The 24,561-nt window shown below is 40.3% G+C and overlaps 1 protein-coding gene across 1 annotated transcript in view; it reads left to right on the forward strand.

Moving 5' to 3' along the window:
- The window catches only part of LOC122447235 (ATP-binding cassette sub-family C member 4-like), a 151,847-nt gene that overhangs the window by 102,384 nt on the left and 24,902 nt on the right, over positions 1–24,561 (forward strand). The window contains exons 20-24 of the mRNA XM_043477771.1: positions 436–555; positions 1,705–1,815; positions 8,100–8,200; positions 9,280–9,471; positions 18,808–18,963. Of these exons, the coding sequence (XP_043333706.1) occupies positions 436–555; positions 1,705–1,815; positions 8,100–8,200; positions 9,280–9,471; positions 18,808–18,963 (680 nt within the window). The remainder of the gene's footprint in view (positions 1–435; positions 556–1,704; positions 1,816–8,099; positions 8,201–9,279; positions 9,472–18,807; positions 18,964–24,561) is intronic.

Raw genomic sequence — 24,561 nt, forward strand, 5'->3', positions numbered from 1 at the left:
TTAATTCAGCATCTCGTAATAACCTGTAATGAAATATAATAAAAAAATAACTGAATGACTAAACTATATACCTGAAACTAACACATTATTGTAAATCAACTATACTTCAATAATTTTTTTAAAAATCATGAACAATTTCCACCTGGGGAGATGCCAGAAGAATTTGGAGGAAGGTGTGTTTGAGAGGACCTTGATGAAAGACCTGGAAAGAATTTCTTTATCTAAATCTAGCTGTGAATGAATTTGGTCAAACATAGTTTCAAAGAGACTCTTTCATTCCCAGGTGATTAAAGTGAAACCTGATGTGAGCAGGAGTGAGGGTCACATGGAGGATTCCTGTTGGTGGGACGTGTGACCACAGAGCCCAGGAGGCAGTGGGTTTCCTCTCATCCAGCCTCCCTGACTTTCTCTGTGTATGTCTCTCTGCTTCCCCAGCACGGAGCCCAGTGTTTTCCCACTTAGCATCTTCCTTGCGGGGACTCTGGACCATCCGGGCATACAAAGCTGAACAGAGGTTTCAGGAACTGTTCGACGCATATCAGGATTTGCACTCAGGTCTGTAAGTTTCTGGAAATGATTTCAGATGGGATGTGCTGCTTTCTGAGGCCTGACCTCCATATCAGGTGGCCTAGTATGTCAGCACCTCTCTCTGTCACCCCCATGTCCCCCTCTGCACACCTGTCTCCCCCACCCCTTCCTCTCAGCACTCCCTCTGCTCCCTTCTTCCCTGTCACCCTCTGCTTCTCTCCCCTGACTGGCTTGCATTGTCCTTCCATCACTGTGCCCTGTGGACTTCTGTCTCTTTAGGGCAGGACTCAGTAAAATTTTCTTTTTTGCAAAGATCCAGATAGAAAATATTGTAGGTTTTGTGTGCTATACTGTGTCTGTTGCAACTACTCACTTTGGCTGTTGTAGCACAAAGACAAGCAAAGATAATATGTCAGCAAATGTCTGTTTTCCAATAAAATTTTCTTTTCAGAACCAGGTGGTCACTATTCTTGTCCCCCAGGCTGTAGTTTGCCAACTCTTTTCAAAGCATGGAGGGTAGCAGATATGATTGACAAAACTAATTTCCTGAGTTGCCACCCACTTGATTATACTTTGTATCGGTGAAGCTGTTTTTCCTAGGTAGAAAATTCAGAATTTCCCCTAAGTCTATAAAATCCTGGTCAAACTTTTCAATTGTTACTGCATTTTGAAGATAAAATGGCATTTTGAAAACCACATGCAGTCCTGTTAGCTGATGGCCATATAGACACTGGCTCCTAAGAATAAACACTGCAGGGCCCTGTGGTGAGTGCTGAAGGTGCTGGAAACAGTGTGAGCTCTGCTGTCTGCTGTCTGAGAGCTGGGAACAATCGACATGTGAGAGAGGGTGATCTTCACACTGAGGCCCAGCACTGCAGAAAATGCACCAATGAGACGATTTTCCATCCTCTTTCTTGTGATCGTATTTCTGTTGATAACCGGTGGATTGATGTTTTCAATGCATGCTTCCTGGACTGATTCCTGTGTGTCCCATACCTTGTCTTGGGTTAGAACCTAGTTTTCTGGAATCTTCAGGTTCCTTGAATGTGTGACTTTGCTGTCCTACCTTGTGTAAAATCTTCTGTACCTCAACTGAGGAAGTGCTCTCTCTCATTAGAAGCAGCTAACATGGTTTCTCTATTTATGTATTATGCTTATTATGGTTCACAAATACAGAAGCTTGGTTCCTGCTTTTGACAACGTCACAATGGCTCGCTGTGTATCTAGATGTCATCTGTGCCGTCTTTGTCACTGTTGTCGCCTTTGGGGCCCTGATTCTGGTAGAAAGTAAGTACAGATGTGGATATTTGTGATATGTTTACAGTTTATAGCTTTGTAGTTATTAAACTCTTGCCATCTTGTCTAATATATACTGTTTGGTTCTAATGAATTAAAGTGTTTGCAGCATATGACTCCACTGTGTGGTCCATATAAAGTCATTTATGTCTTGATGAGAACTTTTATCTTTTTTTCCATTTACTTATTTATTTACAGTAGGTCCTTGTTGAGACTTCTTTAAAAAATTTTTGATTGGCGTATGGTTGATTTATGATGTTGTGTTAACTTCAGGTGTACAGCCAAGTGAATCTGTTATACGTATATCCACTTTATAAAAGATTCTTTTTCCATACCCCATGGACACTGGGGTGCATGTATCTTTTTTTTTTTTTTTTTTAGTAATTTGCATTTTAATTAACTTCAAATAAATTGTCCTTTAGAAAAGAATTTCTGTTTTGGACTTTCAGAATCTTTAATAGCAAAGACAAGATGTGAAAGTGCCTCCAGCAGACCTGTGGTATCTTGGGTCCCTGCTTTAGCAGGCTCGGACCATTCTTTTAAATTTTACTGGTTTACACAGTTGTCTTAGTTTACTGTGTATAGCAAAATGAATCTGAAATACATATACATAGATACACTCCTTTTTTGATTCTTTTCCTATATAGGTCATTACAGAGTTCCCTGTATTTTACATTTGTTTCTTATTAATTATCTATGTTAATATTTTATATATAGTAGTATGTATGTGTCAATCCCAGTCTTTCAATTTATCCCTCCCTTCCCTTATCCCCTGGTAAGCATAAGTTTATTTTCTACATCTGTGACTCTACTTCTGTTTTGTAGATAAGTTCATTTGTTGCCTTTTGTTAGAATTCACGTATAAGCAATATCATATTCTATATTTTTCTGTCTGACATACTTCACTTAGTATGAAAATCTCTAGGTCTATCCATGTTGCTGCAAATGGCATTATTTTGCCCTTTGTTATGGCTGGATAATAATCCATTGTATATGTGATACCACACATCTTCCTTATGCATTGCTCAGTTGATGGAAATTTAGGTTGCTTTCATGTCCTGGCTATTGTGAATAGTGCTGCAGTGAACATTAGGTTGCATGTATCTTTTAGAATTATGGTTTTCTCTGGATATATGCTCAGGAATGGGATTGCTGGATCATGTGGTAGCTCTGGTTTTAGTTTTTAAAGGAACTTCCATATCATTCTCCATAGTGACTGTACCAGTTTACATTCCCAACAACAGGGTAGGAGCATTTCTTCACATCCTCTCCAGCGTTTATTGTTTGTAGATTGTTTGATGATGGTCGTATTGACTAGTGTGAGGTGAGACCTCACTATAGTTTTGATTTGCATTTCTTTAATAATTAGAGATATTGACCATCTTTGCATGTGCTTTTTGGCCATCTGTATGTCTTCATTGGCGAGTGTCTATTTTAATCTTCTGCCAGTTTTTTTATTGGTTTTTTTTTTTTATATTGAACTACGTGAACTGTTTGTGTGTTTCAGAGGGTAATCCCTTGTCAGTCACTTTGTCTCCAAATATTTTTCCCCATTCTGAAGGTTGTCTTTTCAGTATTGTTTATGGTGTTCTTTGCTGTACAAACTCTTTTAAGCTTAATTATGTCCCCTTAGTTTATCTTTTAGTTTCATTACCCTAGGAGGTTGATCAAAAAAAATCTTGCTGCAATTTATGTCAGAGAGAATTCTCCCTGTGTTTTCATCTAAGAGTTATATATTGTCTGGTGTTACATATACGTCTATAATCCATTATGAGTTTATTTTTGTGTATGGTGTTAGGGAGTGTTCTAATTTTCTTTTACACATAGCTGTCCAATTTTCCCAGCACCACTTATTGAAAAGACTGTCTTTTCTCCACTGTATATCCTTGCTTCCTTTGTCATAGGTGACCTTTGGTGCATGGGTTTATCTCTGGACTTTCTGTCCTGTTCTATTGATCTGTATTTCTGTTTTTGGTGCCAGTAGCGTATTGTTTCAATTACTGTAGCTTTGCAGTATTGTCAGTTAGAACTGGGCATGGAACAACAGTTAGAACTGGACATGGAACAACAGACTGGTTCCAAATAGGAAAAGGAGTATGCCAAGGCTGTATATTGTCACCCTGCTTATTTAACTTATATGCAGAGTACATCATGAGAAACACTGGGCTGGAAGAAGCACAAGCTGGAATCAAGATTGCCGGGAGAAATAGCAATAACCTCAGATATGCAGATGACACCACCCTTAGGGCAGAAAGTGAAGAGGAACTAAAAAGTCTCTGATGAAAGTGAAAGAGGAGAGTGAAAAAAGTTGGCTTAAAGCTCAACATTCAGAAAACTAAGATCATGGCATCTGGTCCCATCACTTCATGGGAAATAGATGGGAAACAGTGGAAACAGTGTCAGACTTATTTTGGGGGGCTCTAAAATCACTGCAGATGGTGACTGCAGGCCATGAAATTAAAAGACACTTACTCCTTGGAAGGAAAGTTATGACCAACCTAGATAGCATATTAAAAAGCAGAGACATTACTTTGCCAACAAAGGTCCATCTAGTCAAGGCTATGGTTTTTCCAGTGGTCATGTATGGATGTGAGAGTTGGACTGTGAAGAAAGCTGAGCACAGAAGAATTGATGCTTTTGAACTGTGGTGTTGGAGAAGACTCTTGAGAGTCCCTTGGACTGCAAGGAGATCCAACCAGTCCATCCTAGAGGAGATCAGTCCTGGGTGTTCATTGGAACGACTGATGAAACTCCAGTACTTTGGCCACCTGATGTGAAGAGTTGACTCATTGGAAAAGACCCTGATGCTGGGAGGGATTGGGGGCAGGAGGAGAAGGGGACAACAGAGGATGAGATGGCTGGATGGCATCACCGACTCGATGGACATGAGTTTGAGTAGACTCTGGGAGTTGGTGATGGATAGGGAGGCATGGCGTGCTGTGATTCATGGGGTCGCAAAGAGCTGGACACGACTGAGTGACTGAACTCAGCTGCAGTATGGTCTAAAGACAAGGAGCCTGATTCCACCGAGCTTCAAGTTTCTACTTTGCTTTTCTCAAGATTGCTTTGGCTTTTCATGGTATTTTGTGTTTCCATACAAAATGTAAAAGTTTTTGTTCTAATTCTGTGAAAAATTCCATTGGTAACTTGATAGGGATTGCACTGAATCTGTAGATTACTTTGGGTGGTTTTGTTTATTTATTTACTGGTATTTGTTGAGATACTTGTTGAGAACTTTTATCTTTTTATCTTTCTTTAATTTGGTTGAGGTCCATGCAACTGTAGTAAGCTGACCTTCTGATAATCTCAGATAGTGCCCTGTAGGTGGATGGAGAGAACCAAATTTACTATTAAGCTTTTTGTACAGCTTAGGGTTTATGTTTAACTTTAAGGCTACTTGGATTTCTTGGTTGTAGGTGTCTGGTGTACTGGTGAGAGAAAGATTCTCTGTAGCAAAGAACAGTGTCCTCACTGCTGTGTGGGTACCAGATGAGCAGCTGTTGGAGCGCATGGCATGAATTCACAATCCCTAACTATTCCATAATAATAACCCTGAATCACAGTCTTTGATAATGGAACGAGAGTAATACTTTAGATTTGAAAGCACTGACTCTTAGAACCCATTGCCTTGCTTTTGTGGTTGCAACTGCAACTACACTGGATGTAGAAAGTGAAATTATATAATGAAAATTGAATCCATAAGAACAAAAATCTGAATAACGACATGTGAAAGTGAAAGTCACTCAGTCATGTCTGACTCTTTGCGACCCCATAGACTGTTGCCTGCCAGGCTTATCTGTCCATGGAGTTCTTCAGGCAAGAATACTGGATTGGGTTGCCATTTGCTTCTCCAGGGGATCTTATTGGCCCAGGGATTGACCTGAGTCTCCGGCATTGCAGGCAGATTCTTTACCAACTGAGCCACCAGGAATGACCTTGAATAATGACATGACCCTCACCTATATAATACTGTAAAGTGTATCTCAATCCAGTTGGAATTAATAGGATAAATGACAGAAATCATAAGGACCCATGAGTAGCAGAAGAGATTAGGAAGAGCTGGCAATAACACACAGAAGAACTGTACAGAAAATATCGTAATGATCTGGATAACTATGATGGTGTGGTCACTCACCTAGAGCCAGACTTCCTGAAGTGTGAAGTCAAGTGGGCCTTTGGAAGCATTCAGTTCAGTTCAGTCACTCAGTCGTGTCCAACTCTTTGCGACCCCATGAATCGCAGCATGCCAGGCCTCCCTGTCCATCACAAATTCCCGGAGTCTACTCAAACACATGTCCATCGAGTCAGTGATGCCATCTAGCCATCTCATCCTCTGTTGTCCCCTTCTCCTCCTGCCCCCAATCCCTCCCAGCATCAGGGTCTTTTCCAATGAGTCAACTCTTCGCATCAGGTGGCCAAAGTATTGGAGTTTCAGCTTCAGTATCAGTCCTTCCAATGAAGCATTACTATGAACAAAGCTAGTGGAGGTGATGGAATTCCAGCTGAGTTATTTCAAATCCTAAAAGGTGATGCTGTTGAAGTGCTGCACTCAATATATCAGCAAATTTGGAAAACTCAGCAGTGGCCATAGGACTGGAAAAAGTCAGTTTTCATTCCAATCCCCGGGATGGGCAATGCCAAAGAATGTTCAGGCAGGCTACCATAAAATTGCACCTATTTCTCATGCTAGTAAGGTTATGCTCAAAATCATTCAAGTAAGGCTTCAACAGTACATGACCTGGAAACTTTGAGATGTACAGGCTAGGTTTATAAAAGGCAGAGGAACCAGAGAACAAATTGCCAACATTTGATGGATCATACAGAAAGCAAGAGAATTCCAGGAAAACATCTGCTTCATTGACTACACAAAAGCCTTTGATTGTGTGGATCAGTACAAACTTGAAAATTCTGAAAGAGATAGGAATGCTAGACCACTTTACCTGTCTCCTGAGAAACCTGTATTTGGGTGAAGAGCAACAGTTAATACCAGACATGGAACAATGGACTGGTTCAAAATTGGAAAGAAGTACGACAAGGTTGTATATTGTTACCCTACTTATTTAACTTATATGCAGAATACATTATGTATAATACCAGGCTGGATGACTCACAAGCTGGAATCATAATTGCAAGGAGAAATATCAATAACCCTAAATATACAGATGATACCACTCTAATGGCAGAAAGTGAAGAGACTGAGAGTCTATAGTAATAAAATATCCCAATAATAGAAAGAAGAATTGATGCTTTTTATTTGTGGTGCTAGAGAAGACTCTTCAGAGTCCTTTGGACTGCAAGGAGATCAAACCTGTCAATCCTAAAGGAAATCAGTCCTGAATATTCATTGGAAGGACTGATGCTGAAGCTGAAGCTCCAATACTTTGGCCACCTGACATGAAGAGCCAACTCATTAGAAATCCTGATGCTGGGAAAGATTGAGGGCAGGAGGAGAAGGGGATGACAGAGGATGAGATGGTTGGATGGCATCACCGACTCGAAGTACATGAGTTTGAGCAAGCCCCAGGAGGAAGCCTGGTGTGCTACAGTCCATGGCATCGCAAAGAGTCAGACACAACTTAGTGACTGAACAACAACAACAACAATATTGTTAATGCTTTCTAAATTTATAATATTTTTAAAATTTACTTTTTCATTTGTCTCCACTGAGTCTTAGTTGGGACTCGCGGCATCTTTAGTCTCAGTTGTGACAGGCAAGACTTAAGTTGCAGCATGTGAGCTCTTAGCTGTGGAATGTGGAATCTAGTTCCTTGACCAGGGATCAAACCTAAGCCCCCTGATTGGGTGCTTGGATTCTTAGTTATTGGACCACCAGGGAAGTCCCTCATGGTGGGTTTTTTAAAAACTGTATTATTATCTCAGTCAACAGAAGTAATATTATGAGTAATACTATCATTACATGCAAATGATTTAAATGTTATAAAGGAGTCTTTTCAGTACTATATATAAAATATAAAAATAAAAATGACCTTCTGTGTTGCAAAGGAACTCTAGTTGTTACTCTATAATGACATATATGGGAAAATAACTTTAAAAGAGTGGATTTTATATATGTGTATATATATATATATATATACATATATATATATATATGGCTAATTCACATTACTGTACACCTGAAACTAACACAACTTTGTAAATCAACTATACTCCTTTAAAACTCATAAATATAAGGAGTCTTCTTCATAAAGTGACAGAAGGAGCTGCATGAGGGGTTGAGAAGAAGACTGACTTTATTCCTCTTCTTCCTCCTTTAGCTTTGGATCTTGGGCAGGTTGGCCTGGTCCTGTCTCTCACCCTCACACTCATGAGGATGTTCCAGTGGTGCGTCAGGCAAAGTGCCGAAGTGGAGAATATGGTGATGATTATCTTTCCATTCTTAGCATTTTCAAGTCTCCTTGCTGTTAAATGTCATAAAAGCAATTCTTATGTAAAACAGTAAAACTATTATTTTTACATCATGGTTAATGAAGTTTTTTAACATTTTTCTTCATCTGCTTAAAGTTAATGTAAAATAAAATATATGTCTTTTCTCAGCCTTATGTGTGCCATGTCAGATGGTTTTATATTCGTCACAAGTTGTCCTCAAATATAATAAATGTCTCTGTAGGAGGGAGGTTCTGAAATCCTGGAGAGAAGCTAATTTCATAGCAGCTTGTGTATCTTTGTTTCTTAATAGGTGATTCCTCATATTTTGTAAAATAAAGAATTCAGTTTTTGAGGTTTATTTAATTAATATTTTCCTCTCTTCTGCCCCTCCCCCATTTTATCATTTATTCTTGTATGTGTTGAACACCTGAATTTTCTGGTGGCCCTTCTTTCTGGTAGGATAAGTTCCCTCTCAGAAAGTGCTCTCAAAGGTGTGGAGTCATGGTTGTTTAGGAGGCCTTGGTCAATATGTAAATTATGCACTTTTGAATATTTGCATCTTCTCCTAAAGGGAGAAAAATAATAAAAATGAAATCTTTCCACTTCTCTCTTCTATAGAATAGAAAATGACCAATAATTAAATGGAGGTTTGATGACCATCCAGTTCTGTTATCTATAACACATGCCCTTCTATAGCCACACATTACTGATTGGTGTCCATAAATATTCTTTTCTTTGACAAAATGCTCTTGTTTTTCATTCAGGTGTGAAAAGTGGATCAATAAAATCTTACCATTCATTTCTCTAATTCTTTTGGTGTTAATGTAAAGTTGAAGGAAGTGGCTATAAGTAAAAGTATTGAAGATGATGAACAAATTTGCAAATCATCCAAGGCCTCATCAAACTCCTGTTTCTGTCCTTTGTGGATGCTAAGACCTGGGATATTCTGAACCATATAAAATCAGATATAAAGATAAAAAAAAAAGCAAAATGTCTCATTTACAGTCTCTGAACATCCATAAACAAGACTCTCTGATACTAACTCATGTGATGTCATATGTATTTCAGATGATTTCAGTAGAAAGGGGGATTAAATATACAGACCTTGAGAAAGAAGCAACCTGGGAATATGAGTATCGTCCACCACCATCCTGGCCCCATGAAGGAAAGATTGTCTTTTATAATACTAAATTCAGGTACAGTTTGGATGCGTCTCTGGTATTGAAGGACCTGGTAGCACCCACTGACCCAAGAGAAAAGGTTAGTTTAAGCCTCTTTAAAATCCAGCTAAAGTTTTAGCACCACATCTACTCTTGGCTTCCTTGTCAGTGTGTCGGGGGTGGAGGGGTGGAGGGCTCTTTGTACCTCATGAAAGCAGATTTAATCAGTGATATGTGGGTGAATCTTCCTTGGAAACTGGCCACGGAATGGGGATACAAGCATTTTTTATCCCCTGTATTGTGAGCTCCCTCATGGTGGCTGGTGGGCCCTGGGCTCCTGGGCTCAATTTTAACGTGACCCAGGACACTATTTGTGACACCTGATTATTCATACAAAGTCTGGGAAGCCAGTCCTAGCTCCCTGTCCCTAATTCTCCAGTATCCTCTTTCCATCTTCTTTGTATTTCTGAAATCTTCTCTTCCTCCCACGGTGCCCTCTGGTTGCAGCCTGCTCCTCTGTCCCTTGGTCTTTTCTGTAGACTTGTCCTCCACTCACCCACACTGAGCTGACATCCCCCTGCCCTCCCTGCACAGACTGCATCTTTCTTTAACACAGATCTGATCCTTACTGCACTGGGAGAGCTGCTGCTGAGCCAGACCACAGCCCCAAGTCCACTCCAGCAGGGGCCACGGGGTGAGCTCGTTGTTACTAGAGTAGAACCTGAGTCATGACTCAGTCAGGGGTGAGGAAGGGCCTCTGATGGAGGCAGGGCCTAGAGATTTGCTCAAAGTCGAAAGCAGATTGAACAGAGCAGGGAAGATCCACATGGGAGATGGCAGAGAGGCTTGTGACCTGAACCAGCCAGTGTCCATGTCAGCTGTGATGTTCCTTTATACTCCACTTGAAGCTCTTGGCCTGGACCAGGGCAGAATATTGAAGAAGAGAATAAACCAGAGCAGACAAGTTGGTAGGGAGCTCTTCCTCACCTCCCTCTGAAGCCAGCATGTCTCCTGACTTATACACACCACTACACTCGGGTTGTGTGTTGGTTCTCTCAACGCACCACATCCTCCCAGCCTCCAGTGTGCAGTCTGCCCTCTACCTCAGAGAACTTACCCTGTCCTCTGGATGGTGAAAGTCTCCTCACTTTCTGAGTTGACTCTAATGCATCTTCTAGACCCTCAATTCTTCCTCAGTGTCTTATATATTCTTTGAAGGTAGCATTCACAGTACAACTATGTTCAAAGCAGCCACAAGTTGGAAGGAACTAATCCTTACAATGAAATATCCAGTGTTTAAAAGGAGGAAAATTCTGACCTATGGCTAAACCTTGACAACATCTTGCTAAATGTCAGACACGAAAGGAACCAAATACTCTGATTCTGCTTATGTGAGGTGGTGATATTATATGAATTAGACACAGTGGTCAAATTCAGGAAGACAGGAAGTAGAATGGTGGTCTCCAGGGACTTGGTGAGTGGCAATGGGGAGTTGTTTGTTTAATGGTTACGGAATTTCAGTTTTATGATGCAAACAACAACAACAAAAATTCTTGAGCTTGGTTGCACACCATGTGAATGTACTGAACATTAAACCATCCACTTAAAAATGGTTAAGTAGATAAATTTTATGTTTTGTGAACTTTATTGTAATTAAAATATAAGATAGCATCTGTGTCCTGCTTTGTAATTTGAGGTCTGTATCTCATGGTACCTTGAGGCTTTTTAAAATCAAGGAGCATCTTATTTTCATCTTTGTTCCCTAGAAAGTAGCATTCTGCAGAGCACAGGGAGGGTGCTGAAGAACTGCTATCTGCAAGTATGAGTAACACACAGGTGTGAGCAGCCAGTAACCAGAACATACACACAAGACAACTGCATGAACAACTTAAAGAACTGCTCTTTAACTCTTTCCACCACAACCCCCTAGTGGACTATAGCTGTAATTTAATGAATGATATCCTTGTAACATGAAAATACATATTCAACTTATTGCCAAAATAATGCAGCTTCAGTTAGTTGCAGCACTAAATGTGACTCATAATTATTTCCAGTTCCATCGTAGTTCAGGAAGAAGCTGAGGACTGTTTTGTTTGGAAAACATTAACCACAGCTCTTGATACAGTCCTGTCCCTGAGAGCACTGTAGGTGATGCTAGCATACTCTCAGACAATGTGTCTGTCAGATTTCCTGTTGTAAATGTGATTCTGTTAATTTGCACTTGTCTTAATTTTCCCCAAAGCCATAAAACAGGAATTATTTAAGAAACTCTGCAGTACAACTTATGAACATAATAGATTCTATTCTTCCTTCTTAAAAACTGCAAATCATAGGATTATTGAGATTCCAAAATGTTTGATGGCAAATTGAATTTGGAAACTGAATTAATGACTGTGGTAGCTTGACTTTTGATCTCTGACTTGGTCTATTTCCCGTATCACAGATCAGTTCAGTCGCTCAGTTGTGTCCAGCTCTTTGTGACCCCCATGGGCTGCAGCACTAGGCCTCCCTGTCCATTACCAACTCCCAGAGCTTCCTCAAACTCATGTCCTTCAAGTTGGTGATGGCATCCAACCATCTCATCCTCTGTCGTCCCCTTCTGCCATAACAACATTAGCTTCATTTCTGTATTTGGAGATAATACCCATGCAGTGTGTTCAGGAAGTGATTCTACTCCACCTGTGAACATCCCAGGTTCCCTCTCCTGCTAACCTGTCCCACCCCATCACTCTGGGTCACCCCTTTGGTGTTGGGATTGATTGAAAGAGCCTGCTGCAGGGGATGTGGGAGTGAGCCTCCCCAGCAGAAATGGGGCTTTCTTCTCTTTCCATTGTTTCCTCTGCTGTCCTGATTCCTGAAAGTTAGAGTCAATAGGAGAATGTAGTAGGTACTACATAGAATTCTAATTCATGGAAGAAATAGCAAGTAAAAATAAAGACCCCAAATGAGGTAAATAGCACCTTAATCTTCCTGGTTAGATTCTGAACACTGGTTGCAATTTTCATTTAGATGGTTTTGTGGTTGACTTAATGATTTTAGAGTTCTGGGACATTTTAAAGCATTTTTCCAGCTCTCGGGATAGATTGGTTTTGGTTTGTTATTTTTTTCTTGCTCAGAGCTCTTACTTCTATAATATACTTTTAGAGATGCTTACTAGACCTTGCTGTAATGTGCAAAAATATTAGTTTCCTACATTTTCTCCTTTTTTACATAGTATCACCTCAACAACCCCTCTCCTCACTCCCAGATTGTCCCACTTCCCTTGCTGGCTTTCTCATTCCTTGTGACTCAGACTGTGGTGTCAGGGCTAGCAGCTCCTACATCTCCTGGAGCTTTCTAGAAATGCAGAGTCTCAGGCCCATCCAGACCTCTTGACTCATTCGAAAAAGACCTTCTGGTAAATTCCTTTCTCTCCCATAGGCATTTCTGATGAGTGATAACCTGTGACTTCTATTAAACATCTTTTGACAGGTTGAAATTGAGCTCAAGAGTTACCCAAGTCCCTGTTATGATTGAGCATGAGGCTCTAGAAAGTTCTGTGCCACTTCCCCTATAGATTTACTTACTTTCATATTCCGCACATTGCACTTATACTTTATAATTCAACTCTGTGTGATTTCACTGCATTTCCTTGCATCCTCTCAGTGGAGTCTTGTCTTCATCACAGGCAGGTTTCATCCTGCCCCTACCTTCCCCACACCAGCCTCCTGCAGGGACAGGAGGGAATTCCCACAGGCTCAGCCCTGCCTGGACCTGGCATCAGAGACAGTCCAATAAAGCAGTATATGTGGGGTTCTTTCACCACCTGATGGGACAAAAAGTGAGTCTTGCTCACCAAGTAGGGCAGGAGGTCTGTTTGGCTTGTCTCCTGGGGAACCATTGCCCCACTTAGCTGCAGGTTTCTCTTCCATCCCAGCTGTGGGTGCTGGTTCTTCCTGCTGACAGCCAGCCCACTTGCCCTCAAGTACTCTCTCTGCTCAGTGATGTCATCCCTCTTGTCCCACTCACCATGCTATATGTACCTATGTCCTCATCATGCTTCAACTCTCTGGCCACAGGATCTCTATGGTAAGCTCATTCCTTTAACTGCAGCTACACCTCTCCCCACTTTCTCTGTTCTAGCTACACAGAGGGACATGATAAGGTGCCAGGTCATCCAGGTTTAAGGACTTCATCAGCAGAATGGAAAAAGAGGCCAACTTATATGGGTTTGAGTCTCATCCTATGACTTAATGGACTCTGAAATTTCAGGCAGACTAATTAAGCCTCAGTCTTCTTTTGGAAAAATGGAATTGGCAGGACCTAACCTGTAGGGTTGTTGTACGACTTAAACAAGATAGGATATGTAAAGCACCCAGCACAGGGATCAGAGTAAATGCCTGGACAAAGATGGTTTAGTTTTCATACTGTATAAAATGACTATAACCACTTACATGGCAGAAGTTGTTGTCTGTCCCATGAGAATGAGGTGTTGGCCATTCAAAGTTATATTTATGGCTGTAGGATCCATCTGCCATGTTTCTCTTTGTCCAACTTACCATATATCTTAAAGATATGGTGATAGTTTTTTTCCACCTGGCCTGATTAAAAATCTCAGCTTCCTGCAGAAGCTTCTTTGTCTTAGGGCTCCACGGGGAATACAAATAAGAAAAAGTCAAGTCTAGTACAAATCCTGCTGTCAACATATACAGGCCGGTTGAAGAAACAAGAAAATGGCTATATTAGTTTGTAAGCTAGAAGGTGGTCAGAATTTTTATAGAAGTTTAAGAAAAGATAATACAACATCTGTTAGTATTTGGATAAGCACACATAGGGGACAGGGAGAGCATTTCTGAAGAATTAGACATGTGAGACAGACTTAGTGATGTACGGTCAGGGCTTCAGCAGGTGGAAATGTATGTGAAAGGCACTCTGGGATGTGAGACCAACATGAGCAAAAGCACGATGCCCTGATCCAGTGAATGAAGAACCAGGCACCTGCAGGGCATTCAGGGAAAAGAACTACCAGGTCTGTAACACACATTTTTACACTCGACCCTCACAACTACCTAGTGATGCCAAGGAAGCTGACTCATGTACATGAAGGATGGAGAGGTCAGTGGGAACAGTTTTGTAGAAGGGATGTCCTCACATGGAGTGACACAGAGCCGACCTTCGGGGGTTTAATCTGAGAAGTGAGAGCACATGGACCCGAGTGAGCAGGTGTGGGGGGCAGGGAGCCAGGAGCTGTTGTGTTTCCAGTAAGATGTCCTGGGAAAGCGACTCCACTTTTTGGAATCAAACTGATGTCAATTAAAACAAAGCTATAACACCCAAGTTTGTAAATGTGCAGGGAAACAGGTGGAAGTTGGAAATGGTATCATTTTTCTGGACAACTAGGTTGGCAATACTTAACAGCTTTCTCTTAAAATGTACATACCTTGTTCTCAGCAATTCCACATATGAGAATTTATCTGAAGAAAATAATTAAGGTTGTTTGCAAAGATTTAGTTTCAAGCATATTTGACACAGAGTTATTTATGATAGCAAAATATTGGAGATTGTCTAAATATCTACCAGTAGGAGTTCATTAAATAAATGACCACATATACTGTAACACTATGTAGCCATTTAAAATAAATATTTTTATGAAATTCTAAATGAAGATACATTATAACAGTATGTTCATACTAATCCTATTTTTTTAAATATGTGAATTTGTGTCTTTAAGAACACATAACACAAGTCTGGAAAATAAAAACATCAACATCTTACGATTGGTTTTATCAGACTTCTAGGGTATATCTAGTTTTAATTTACTTTTCAAATTCCTTTGCACTGATTATGATTAAGAAAAGAGTTTGTTTTATTTTGTTTTTTAAAAGATAATGCAGAGGGTGTGGAGAAAAGGGAATCCTCTTACACTGTTGGTGGGAATGCAAACTAGTATAGCCACTATGGAGAACAGTGTGGAGATTCCTTAAAAAACTGGAAATAGAACTGCCATATGACCCAGTAATCCCACTCCTGGGCAGACACACTAAGGAAACCAGATCTGAGACACGTGTACCCCAATGTTCATCGCAGCACTGTTTATAATAGCCAGAACATGGAAGCAACCTAGATGCCCATCAGCAGATGAATAGATAAGGAAGCTATGGTACATATACACCATGGAATATTACTCAGCCATTAAATAGAATTCATTTGAATCAGTTCTAATGAGATGGATGAAACTGGAGCCCACTATACAGAGTGAAGTAAGCCAGAAAGATAAACACCAATACAGTATACTAATGCATATAAAGAATTAAAAAGATGGTAACGGTAACCCTATATGCAAAACAGAAAAAGAGACACAGATGTACAGAACAGACTTTTGGACTCTGTGGGAGAAGGTGAGGGTGGGATGTTCTGAGAGAATAGCATTGAAACAAGTATACTATCAAGGGTGAAACAGATCGCCAGCCCAGGTTGGATGCATGAGACAAGTGCTCAGGGCTGGTGCACTGGGAAGGCCCACAGGGATGGGATGGGGAGGGAGGTGGGAAGGGGGATCGGGATGGAGAACACATATAAATCCACGGCTGATTCATGTCAATGTATGGCAAAAACCACTACAATATTGTAAAGTAATTAGCCTCCAACTAATAAAAATAAATGAAAAAAAATTAAAAAAAATGAAAAAACAAAAAACAAACCAAAAATAAATAAATAAAAGCTAATGCATCCTGACACTCAGGTGGTGCATGTGGGCCTTAAAATGAGGATTTGAGCCATGAAACATTGCAAGAGTAGAGTCTTCAGGGCTTGACAGCATGCTGGACTCAGGGAAAGCTGGAAGTAAGGTGGACAGTTGTGCCTATGAGTCTGGGAAAGAAGTAGAGTGGATAAGTCAGAGGAAGTGGCTGTTTTGTGCGGGGCATTAGATGTTGATCATGTCGAGTTTGGTGTGTGAAGACAGACCCAGGAGCAAGTGTCTAACAAGTTGGTGTGGTCGTCAGAGACGAATCCTGGCCTGGTTCCCTGCACATTCACAAACCTGGGATTTATAGCTTCATTTTATTGGACATCAGTTTAATTTCAAAAGATGGAATCATTTTCCCATGACATCTTGCTGAAGGCACAACAGCTCCTGACTCCCTGTCTTGCACTTCCCACTCTGATCCAAGTGGTAGGAAAAACAGAAAGGAGCTGTTGCAAAGCAGCTAAAATAAGATTTTTTCCAAGTGTCTTTGGTGTTAGGAATGTAAACTTACTGATACTGGTGACACTTTCCATGTGGAATTGGTAAAACCCATTAGTGACCCATGTAAGACCTTCAGACTATATTAATAGTTTTAGTGATTTAACTGTAGAAGTAGCCAGAGCCAGTTTTTTTTTTTTTTTTTTCCTTTGAGTTGCCTTTGTTGGAGGGGATTTCTGGGCACATAGCATGTGAGATCTTAGTTCCCTACCAGGGATTGAACCCATGTTCCCTGCAGTGGAAACTCAGAATCTTAACCACTGAACTGCCCCTTGTTTCTTATTATTCTCCTCACTGGAGTTTGGAGCTCACAGTCCTGTGGTCTTGAGAGGCCCTCAATGCCCCCATGTATCTCAGCCCATTTATGCAAAGTCTACAAATGTTCCCATTTGCACAGATCGATCAGTTTCAGTAGAGCTGATAACATGGGAACATACACACATTCTCATGGATACAGTTGTCACCTGTGTCTTAACATGTGTTGATTTATGTATGAGAACACCCAGACAGACAGACACATATTTTTATTGTGCTTCACAGATAATTCTGCTTTTTTTCTTTTAAACAAACTGAACATTTATGACAACTCAGTGTTGAACAAGTACATTGGCACCATTTTCCCTACAGTATTTGCTAACTTCATGTCTCTGTCACCTTTTGGTAATTCTCACAATATTTCAAGCCATTTTATTATTATTATATTTTTTTTTCTGATCTGTGATCAGTGTTTTTTAATGTTACTACCCAATAAAGGCTTAGATGATGGTTAGCATCCTTTTAGCAGTCAGTATTTGAAAATTTAAGGTATGAATATTGTTTTTCATACATAATGCTGTTGTGCACTAAGTAAACTACAACACAGTATAAACATAACTTTTTACAAAATAATTTTATTTATTTATCTTTGGCTGGGCTGGGTCTTCATTGCTGCTCTGGTTTTCTGCCTAGTTGCAATGAATGGGGGGGTCACTAGTTGCAGTGACCAGCTCTCTAGTTGCAGTGCGCAGGCTTCTCACTGCGGTGGCTTCTTTTTTTGTCGCTCCCTGGGTCTAGGGTGTGTGGGCTTCAGTAGTTGTGGTGCACCTTCTTAGTTGCTCTGTGGCATGTGGGATCTTCCCGGATTAGGGATTGAACCCATGTCTCCTGCACTGATGCATATTAGTCACTCGGTCGTGTCCAACTCCATTGTGACCCCATGGATTGTAGCCTGCCAGGCTTCTCTGTCGATGGAATTCTCCAGGCAAGAATACTGGAGTGGGTTGCTATTTCCTTTTCTGGGGGATCTTCCACACTCAGGGATCAAACCTGAGTCTCCAGCAATGAAAGGTGTGTTCTTTACAACTGAGCCACCAGAAAAGCCCCAATCTTATCATTAGTGCACTGAATTTCTCTCTGCTTTGGTTTCAATGACTGGACTGACACTTTACATGTGTCTTTCCAAGGTGCAATTGCAAGTATTAATGTGTTTATAAAATACCTTTTGAACTGCTCCAGTGAAAGGTCCCATAGAAGTAGCAAATGTTGTTTGTGTAGATATTGACTTCATTATGTGCATTTTGTCTACTGTCCTCTGTCTTATAAGACACTGAGATCTGCATTTTATAATTTTAAGATATTTCCTTTCAAGATATAATATAATTAATATATTTAATATTAGGAAGTTTTTTAGTTTTTCTACCAAAGAATAATTCTTCTTAAATAATAAGCCCTTGAAAAAGTGAATACTCGCTTACATATAATACTTCTGACTTTACTTGTTGATATCTCCATAAAATTAGTCACATAATTCTCCAGGCTGTAGGAATAAAGCTAATTTAAAGGCTGACTTCTTATGGACCAATTAGGAGATCGCTGGCCTTTCACTGCCAGCAGATTGTCATTTTTAACTCTTCTTGGGACTAGTGGGCTCTCCTCAACCAGGCGACAGTTGTCAGTGTCTGAAATTTTTGGTTGCCACAGTTTATTTAGGGAGTGCTACTGGTATCTAGTGGGTAGAGTTCAAGGCTACTGCTAAACATCCTACAATACACAGGACAAACCCTCTTCCCCCAAGAATGAATTATCTAGCCCATAATGTCAACAGTGCCATGACTGAGACACTTATAGACTACTCTTTGTATAGAACTTTTAAAATTCATCATCAATAACCAGCATTTCTCCCAGGTTCGTTGCATTTTGTTAATTATTACTCTCTCCTGGATCTCTTTACAGCTTGGCATTGTAGGAAGAACAGGGGCTGGAAAAAGTTCCCTCATCACTGCCCTTTTTAGATTGTCGGAACCTGAAGGTCTTGTTTGGATTGATGGGCTCTGGACAAACAATATTGGACTTCACGATTTAAGGAAGAAGATGTCAGTTGCACTTCAGGTATGCACTCACATGTTCTTAGCCACCTAAGTTTACTTTATTTTTATTTTTTTCAAATTAAATGAAAGGGTTAATTCTTTTTACCCCTATTAGAGCATATTTTTAGCAACAGGTATTTTCAACAGATACTTTCATCATATACTAGGTTTTTTTTTCTTTGTTTATTTGTTAGTTTTGTGCGCATGCGATTTAATAATTTACTGAGATGGATTTCTGGACTCAGACTTCCTCAGGTTCCACAATTTTATCCACTCATAACCATGTAATTCTGAGAACAAAAGGGTAAATTGTTTGTTTAGTGCTGGAGAGGTTCCTATAGGGAAATGCAAATTTTAAGTGCCTTCCAGATAGAGCTTTGCTGTAGGAAATGAAGACATCTTTTCAAAGTTGATTATGTCCCTGGAGGGTGTTCTGTGAAACTGTGGGGCTTTGAGAATTGTAGAGTGTATGGATGCTATTGGGAGACTTTAACAAATCAGCCATTAATAAATAAATTTCTCCAGGCAGTCAGTACAGAATAGTGAGGAAGAGAAAGGGACTTGGATTTCCACCTCTGTGCTCCTCAGTTTTCTCTGTCTTACAAGGCAGCTAACAGTACCAACCTTTCAAGCTGTTCTGAGGGCAAAATAGGGCAGTGCATGATATAGAGTGCTTCACCCTGAGACCCAATGTGTGGCTGCTGTGATGGTGGAGCATTGAATTGACCATCTCTCCCTCAGCTCTGGTTCTGTTTTCTTTTCTTCTGCTTCTTAAAGAAGTATGACTTTCAGAGAGTGTGTTGGAAATTGAATTATATGCACAGTAGAAGCGCCTGTCTTTTCTTGTGGTTTATCCACTCAACATACTTTAGTGAATATTTACTGAGCAATTACTATCCTCCAGGTATACTGTTGTTGCTCAGTTGCCCAGTCGTGTCTGACTCTTTGCAACCCCATGGACCTCACCATCTCCCAGAGTTTGCCCAAGTTCTTGTCCATTTCATACGGTGATGCCATCCAGCCATCTCACCCTCTGTTGCCCTCTTCTGCTTTCAGTCTTTCCCAGCATCAGGGTCTTTTCCAGTGAGTCAGCTGTTTGCATCAGGTGACCAAAGTATTGGAGTTCAGCTTCAGCATTAGTCCTTCCAGTGAGTATTCAGGGGTGATTTCCTCTAAGGTTAACTGGTTTGATCACCTTGCAGTCCAAAGGACTCTCAAGAGTCTTCAACACCACAGTTCGAAAGCATCAATTCTTTGGTGCTCTGCTTTCTCTGTGGTACAACTCTGACAACCATACATGACCACTGGAAAGATCATAACTTTGACTAGATGGACCTTTGTCGGCAAAGTGATGTCTTTGCTTTTTAACACACTGTCCAGATTTGTCATAGCTTTCTTGCCAAGAAGCAGTCATTCTCTAATTTCATGGCTGCAGTCACCATCCACAGTGATTTTAGAGTCCAAGAAGGGGAAATCTGTCACTGCTTCCACCTTTTCCCCTTCTATAAGCCATGATGGGGCTAGAAGCCATAATCTTAGTTTTATTAATATTTAGTTTTAAGCTGGCCTTTTCACTCTTCTCCTTCAACCTCATCAAGATGTTCTTTAGTTCCTCTTCTGTTTCTGCCATTAGAGTGGTATCATCCAAATACCTGAAGTTGTTGGTGTTTTTCCTGCTAGTCTTGATTTCAGCTGAAACTCATCCATCCCGGCATTTCTCATAATGTTCTCAGCATATAAGGTAAATAAACAGGGTGACAATAAACAGCCTGGTTGTACTCCTTTCTCAATCCTGAACCTGTCAGTTGTTCCATGCAGTGTTCTGTTGCTTCTCGACCTGCATATATGTTTCTTAAGAGACAAGTAAGATGGCCTGGTATCCCCATCTTTTTAAGAGTTTTCCACAATTTGTTATGATCACACAGTCAAAGGTTTTAGTATAGTCAGTGAAACAGAGGTAGATGTTTTTCTGGAATTCCTTTGCTTTCTCTATGATCCAGCGAATGTTGGCAATTTGATCTCTGGTTCCTCTGCCTTTTCTAAACCCAGCTCGGACATCGGGAAGTTCTTGGTTCATGTAATGCTGCAGCTCAGCATGCAGAATTTTGAGCATAACCTTACTAGCGTAGAAGATGAGTGCAATTGTCCAGTAGTTTGAATATTATTTAGTACTCCCCTTCTTGGGAATTGGGATAAGAATTGACCTTTTCCAGTCCTGTGTCCACTGCTGAGTTTTCCAAATTTGCTGACATACTGAGTGCAGCACTTTGATAGCATGATCTTTTAGGATTTTAATAGTTCTACTGGAATTCCATCACTTCCACTAGCTTTGTTTGTGCATGTCAAGTCGCATCAGTCATGTCTGACTCTCTGCAGATCCTATGGACCATAGCCCACCAGGCTACATTCCATGGGATTCTCCAGGCAAGAATTCTGGAGTGGGTTGCCATGCCCTCCTCCAGGGGATCTTCCCGACCCAGGGATCAAACCCATGTCCCTTATGTCTCCTGCATTGGAAGGTGGATACTTTACCACTAGCGCCACCTGGGAAGCCCAGCTTTGTTCATAGTGATGCCTTCTAAGGCCCACTTGACTTCACACTCCAGAATGTCTGGCTCTGGAGAGTGACCACAGCGTGGTGATTATCCGTGTTATTAAGGTCCTTTTTGTACAGTTCTTTTGTGTATTCTTTTCATCTCTTCTTGATCTCTTCTGCTTCAGTTAGGCCTTTACAATTTCTGTTCTTGATTGTGTCTAGGTATATAGCCAAGGGCAATGTAGGCCAGGGGTCCTGATCTTCCATCCTGCCCTCTGTTTTGACAGACTTGCTGTTTTTCTTTTTTTTAATTTTGAGATTTTATTTTTGTACTCCATAATCATCTGCCCCTATCAGACAAAACTTAGAAAAACACCCTCTTGAGATGGGAAACAAAGAGATGAGACACAAAGAACCAGGCAAATGTGCTTCCTGGAATGTGGGTGTAATGTGCCCTGAAATGCCTCTTTATTAGGAAGCATTTCAACATGCCACCCAAAGGGAAGGAGAATGTGGGCTTGGGTCTTATGACTGAGTACAGCTGTTGCTACCTACTGGTGGCCTCTAAAATACCTGGAGTTACACTAAGTACTCTTGTTTTTTCTAATTAATTTATTTTTAATTGATGGATAATTGCTTTGCAGTATCGTTTTGGTTTCTGCCATATATCAACATGGATCAGCCATAGATATACATATGTCCTCTCTCTCTTGAACCTCCTTCCTACCTCCCACCTCATACCACCCCTCTAGGTTATCAAAGAGCACTGAATTTGAGCTCCCTGCACCATACAGCAAATTTCCACTGGCTATCTAATTTACATATGGTAATCTGTATGTCTAAGTACCTTTGAAATCAAGATACAGCTTTACAGACTACAGTGAAATGCCACCTCGCACCCCTTAAGACATCTATCAAAAAAGAAAAATGAAAGGGAGAAAGAAAGAAAATGGATTGGCAGTATTGGCAAGGATGTAGAGAAATTAGAATCCTTGTTTGCTGTTGGTAGGAATATAAGATATTGCAACCACTGTGGAAAACAAGTTGGTCATTTATTGAAAAAGTTAAAGATAGAATTATTATATGATCTAGCAATTCTGCTTTGGAGTATAAACCCAAAAGGACTGAAAGAAAGATCTTAAAGTGATACCTGTACATGCATGTTCATAGCAGCATAATTCTCAGTAGCAAAAAGGTGGAGGCACCCAAAGGTCCATTGACAGATGAATCGATAAACAAAATGTAGTGCATATGTGTATACAGCGGAGTATTATTCAGCTTTAGAAGCAAAGGAAATTCTGACTTGTGCTACAACACAGATGAACCTTGAGGAAATTAAGTGAAATAAGCCAGTCACAAAGGACAAACACTGTATGATTCTACTAATATAAGGTACCTAGAGTACTAAATTCATGGAGACAGGAAGTAGAATGGTGGGTACCAGGAGCAGCTGGGAGTGGAGAGTTGTTGTTTAATGGGTACAGAGTTTCACTTCTGAAAGATGAAAGGAGTTCTGTGGCTGGATGATGGTGATTGCTGTACAACAGTGTAAATGTATTTATTACTGTTAAACTGTGCACTTACAGGTGGTCAAGCTAGTAAATTTCAGGTGTATTTTACCACAATTAAAAATGTTTTTCAAAGGTATCCCTTTCAGGAAAAATGGAAAGAGCTTTTTAGCACATTCAGTCTCCATATTTAAAGGTTCCCTCTGGCTATTAGATTCATGACTTGTAGTTACAGTAGAAAATACATGAGTTTAGATTCCCAAGTTTTATATTTTGATGGTACTCATCTCTGAAATGGCCAAGTGAGATTAGTTAGTAGAAATAAAGGGCATGTCTATAAAGTCCTTTCATTTCCTTTGATGCAAAGCTTTATAAACATGCCCTGCCTTATTTTAAAGCTTCTTAATAGGAAAAAGTTGTATGCTTGTGTACATAAAATAGCTCAATAAATAAAGAAATAACATTAGAAGATCCTTGGCTCTGCCAATAATGTTTGGAAGCACATCTGAGCAAAGACTAAACATAACTCTGCATCAACATGGTTTGGTTCTGTTCTGTTGATTTCCACACTTCCTTTGAGCATGTTCAACGTACAAACTCCAGAGAACATCCTTACAAAATAGTGCCAAGCTTTGTATCCATATGGATTCCTCTCTATATGCCTTTGTCTCCAAGGTACAATATTGGCTGATCAAAGAGGGAGTATCTGTAGAGAACTTGCAATGTGCAAAGGTTTCCAGGAAATCATTCCAGAGGCAGCCAGGGATAGAATGTTTGTGTAGACCGAGTGTCAACGTGACCCACAGTTTTGTTCCTGCTCTGCCTCTAAGGACTGTGGGGCCTTGATGACATCACTCAGCTTCCAGACTTCAGTGTCCTCATCTTTAAACCAGGTCTGGGAATCATTGCCACACAGATTTGTTGTGAAGATGTAACTGGGCTTCCCAAGTGGCGCTAGTGTTATAGGACCTGCCGTCCAATGCAGGAGACATGAGAGATGTAGGTTCAATTCCTGGGTCAGGAAGATCCACTGGAGGAGGGCATGGCAACTCACTCCAGTATTCTTGACTGGAAAATCCCTTGGAAAGAGGAGCCTGGTGGGCTATAATCCATGGGGTAGCAAAGAGTCTGACATGACTGAAGAGACTTAGCGCACACAACTGGGTGAGGTAAGGTTTGTGCCCATGTCTGGTTCTTGGGAATGCTCAGTCATCAGGAACTGTTATTATTCTTAATGATTGGGTTACTGGCCTTTGAATATTATTTCTGCTTAAGTAAAAAGAGTAATACTTTCCAGAATGACTTTACTCTTTAATTTCTCTTATGTGAAATTATTTCTTTCATGGTGCTTGGTGATTTTCTTTATATTTATTGTTTACAATATAAACTAAATTGCTTATATACATATAAATAGTAGAGCAAAGAAACAAAAATCAGAAATCATTCCAGTCATCTTTTCTGACCACAGTGCAGTAAGATTAGATCTCAATTACAGGAAAAAAATTGTTAAAAATTCAAACACCTGGAGGCTAAATAACACGCTTCTGAATAACCAACAAATCATAGAAGAAATCAA

The sequence above is a fragment of the Cervus canadensis genome, chromosome 9, assembly GCF_019320065.1.
Source record: "Cervus canadensis isolate Bull #8, Minnesota chromosome 9, ASM1932006v1, whole genome shotgun sequence".
Lineage (NCBI taxonomy): Eukaryota > Metazoa > Chordata > Mammalia > Artiodactyla > Cervidae > Cervus > Cervus canadensis.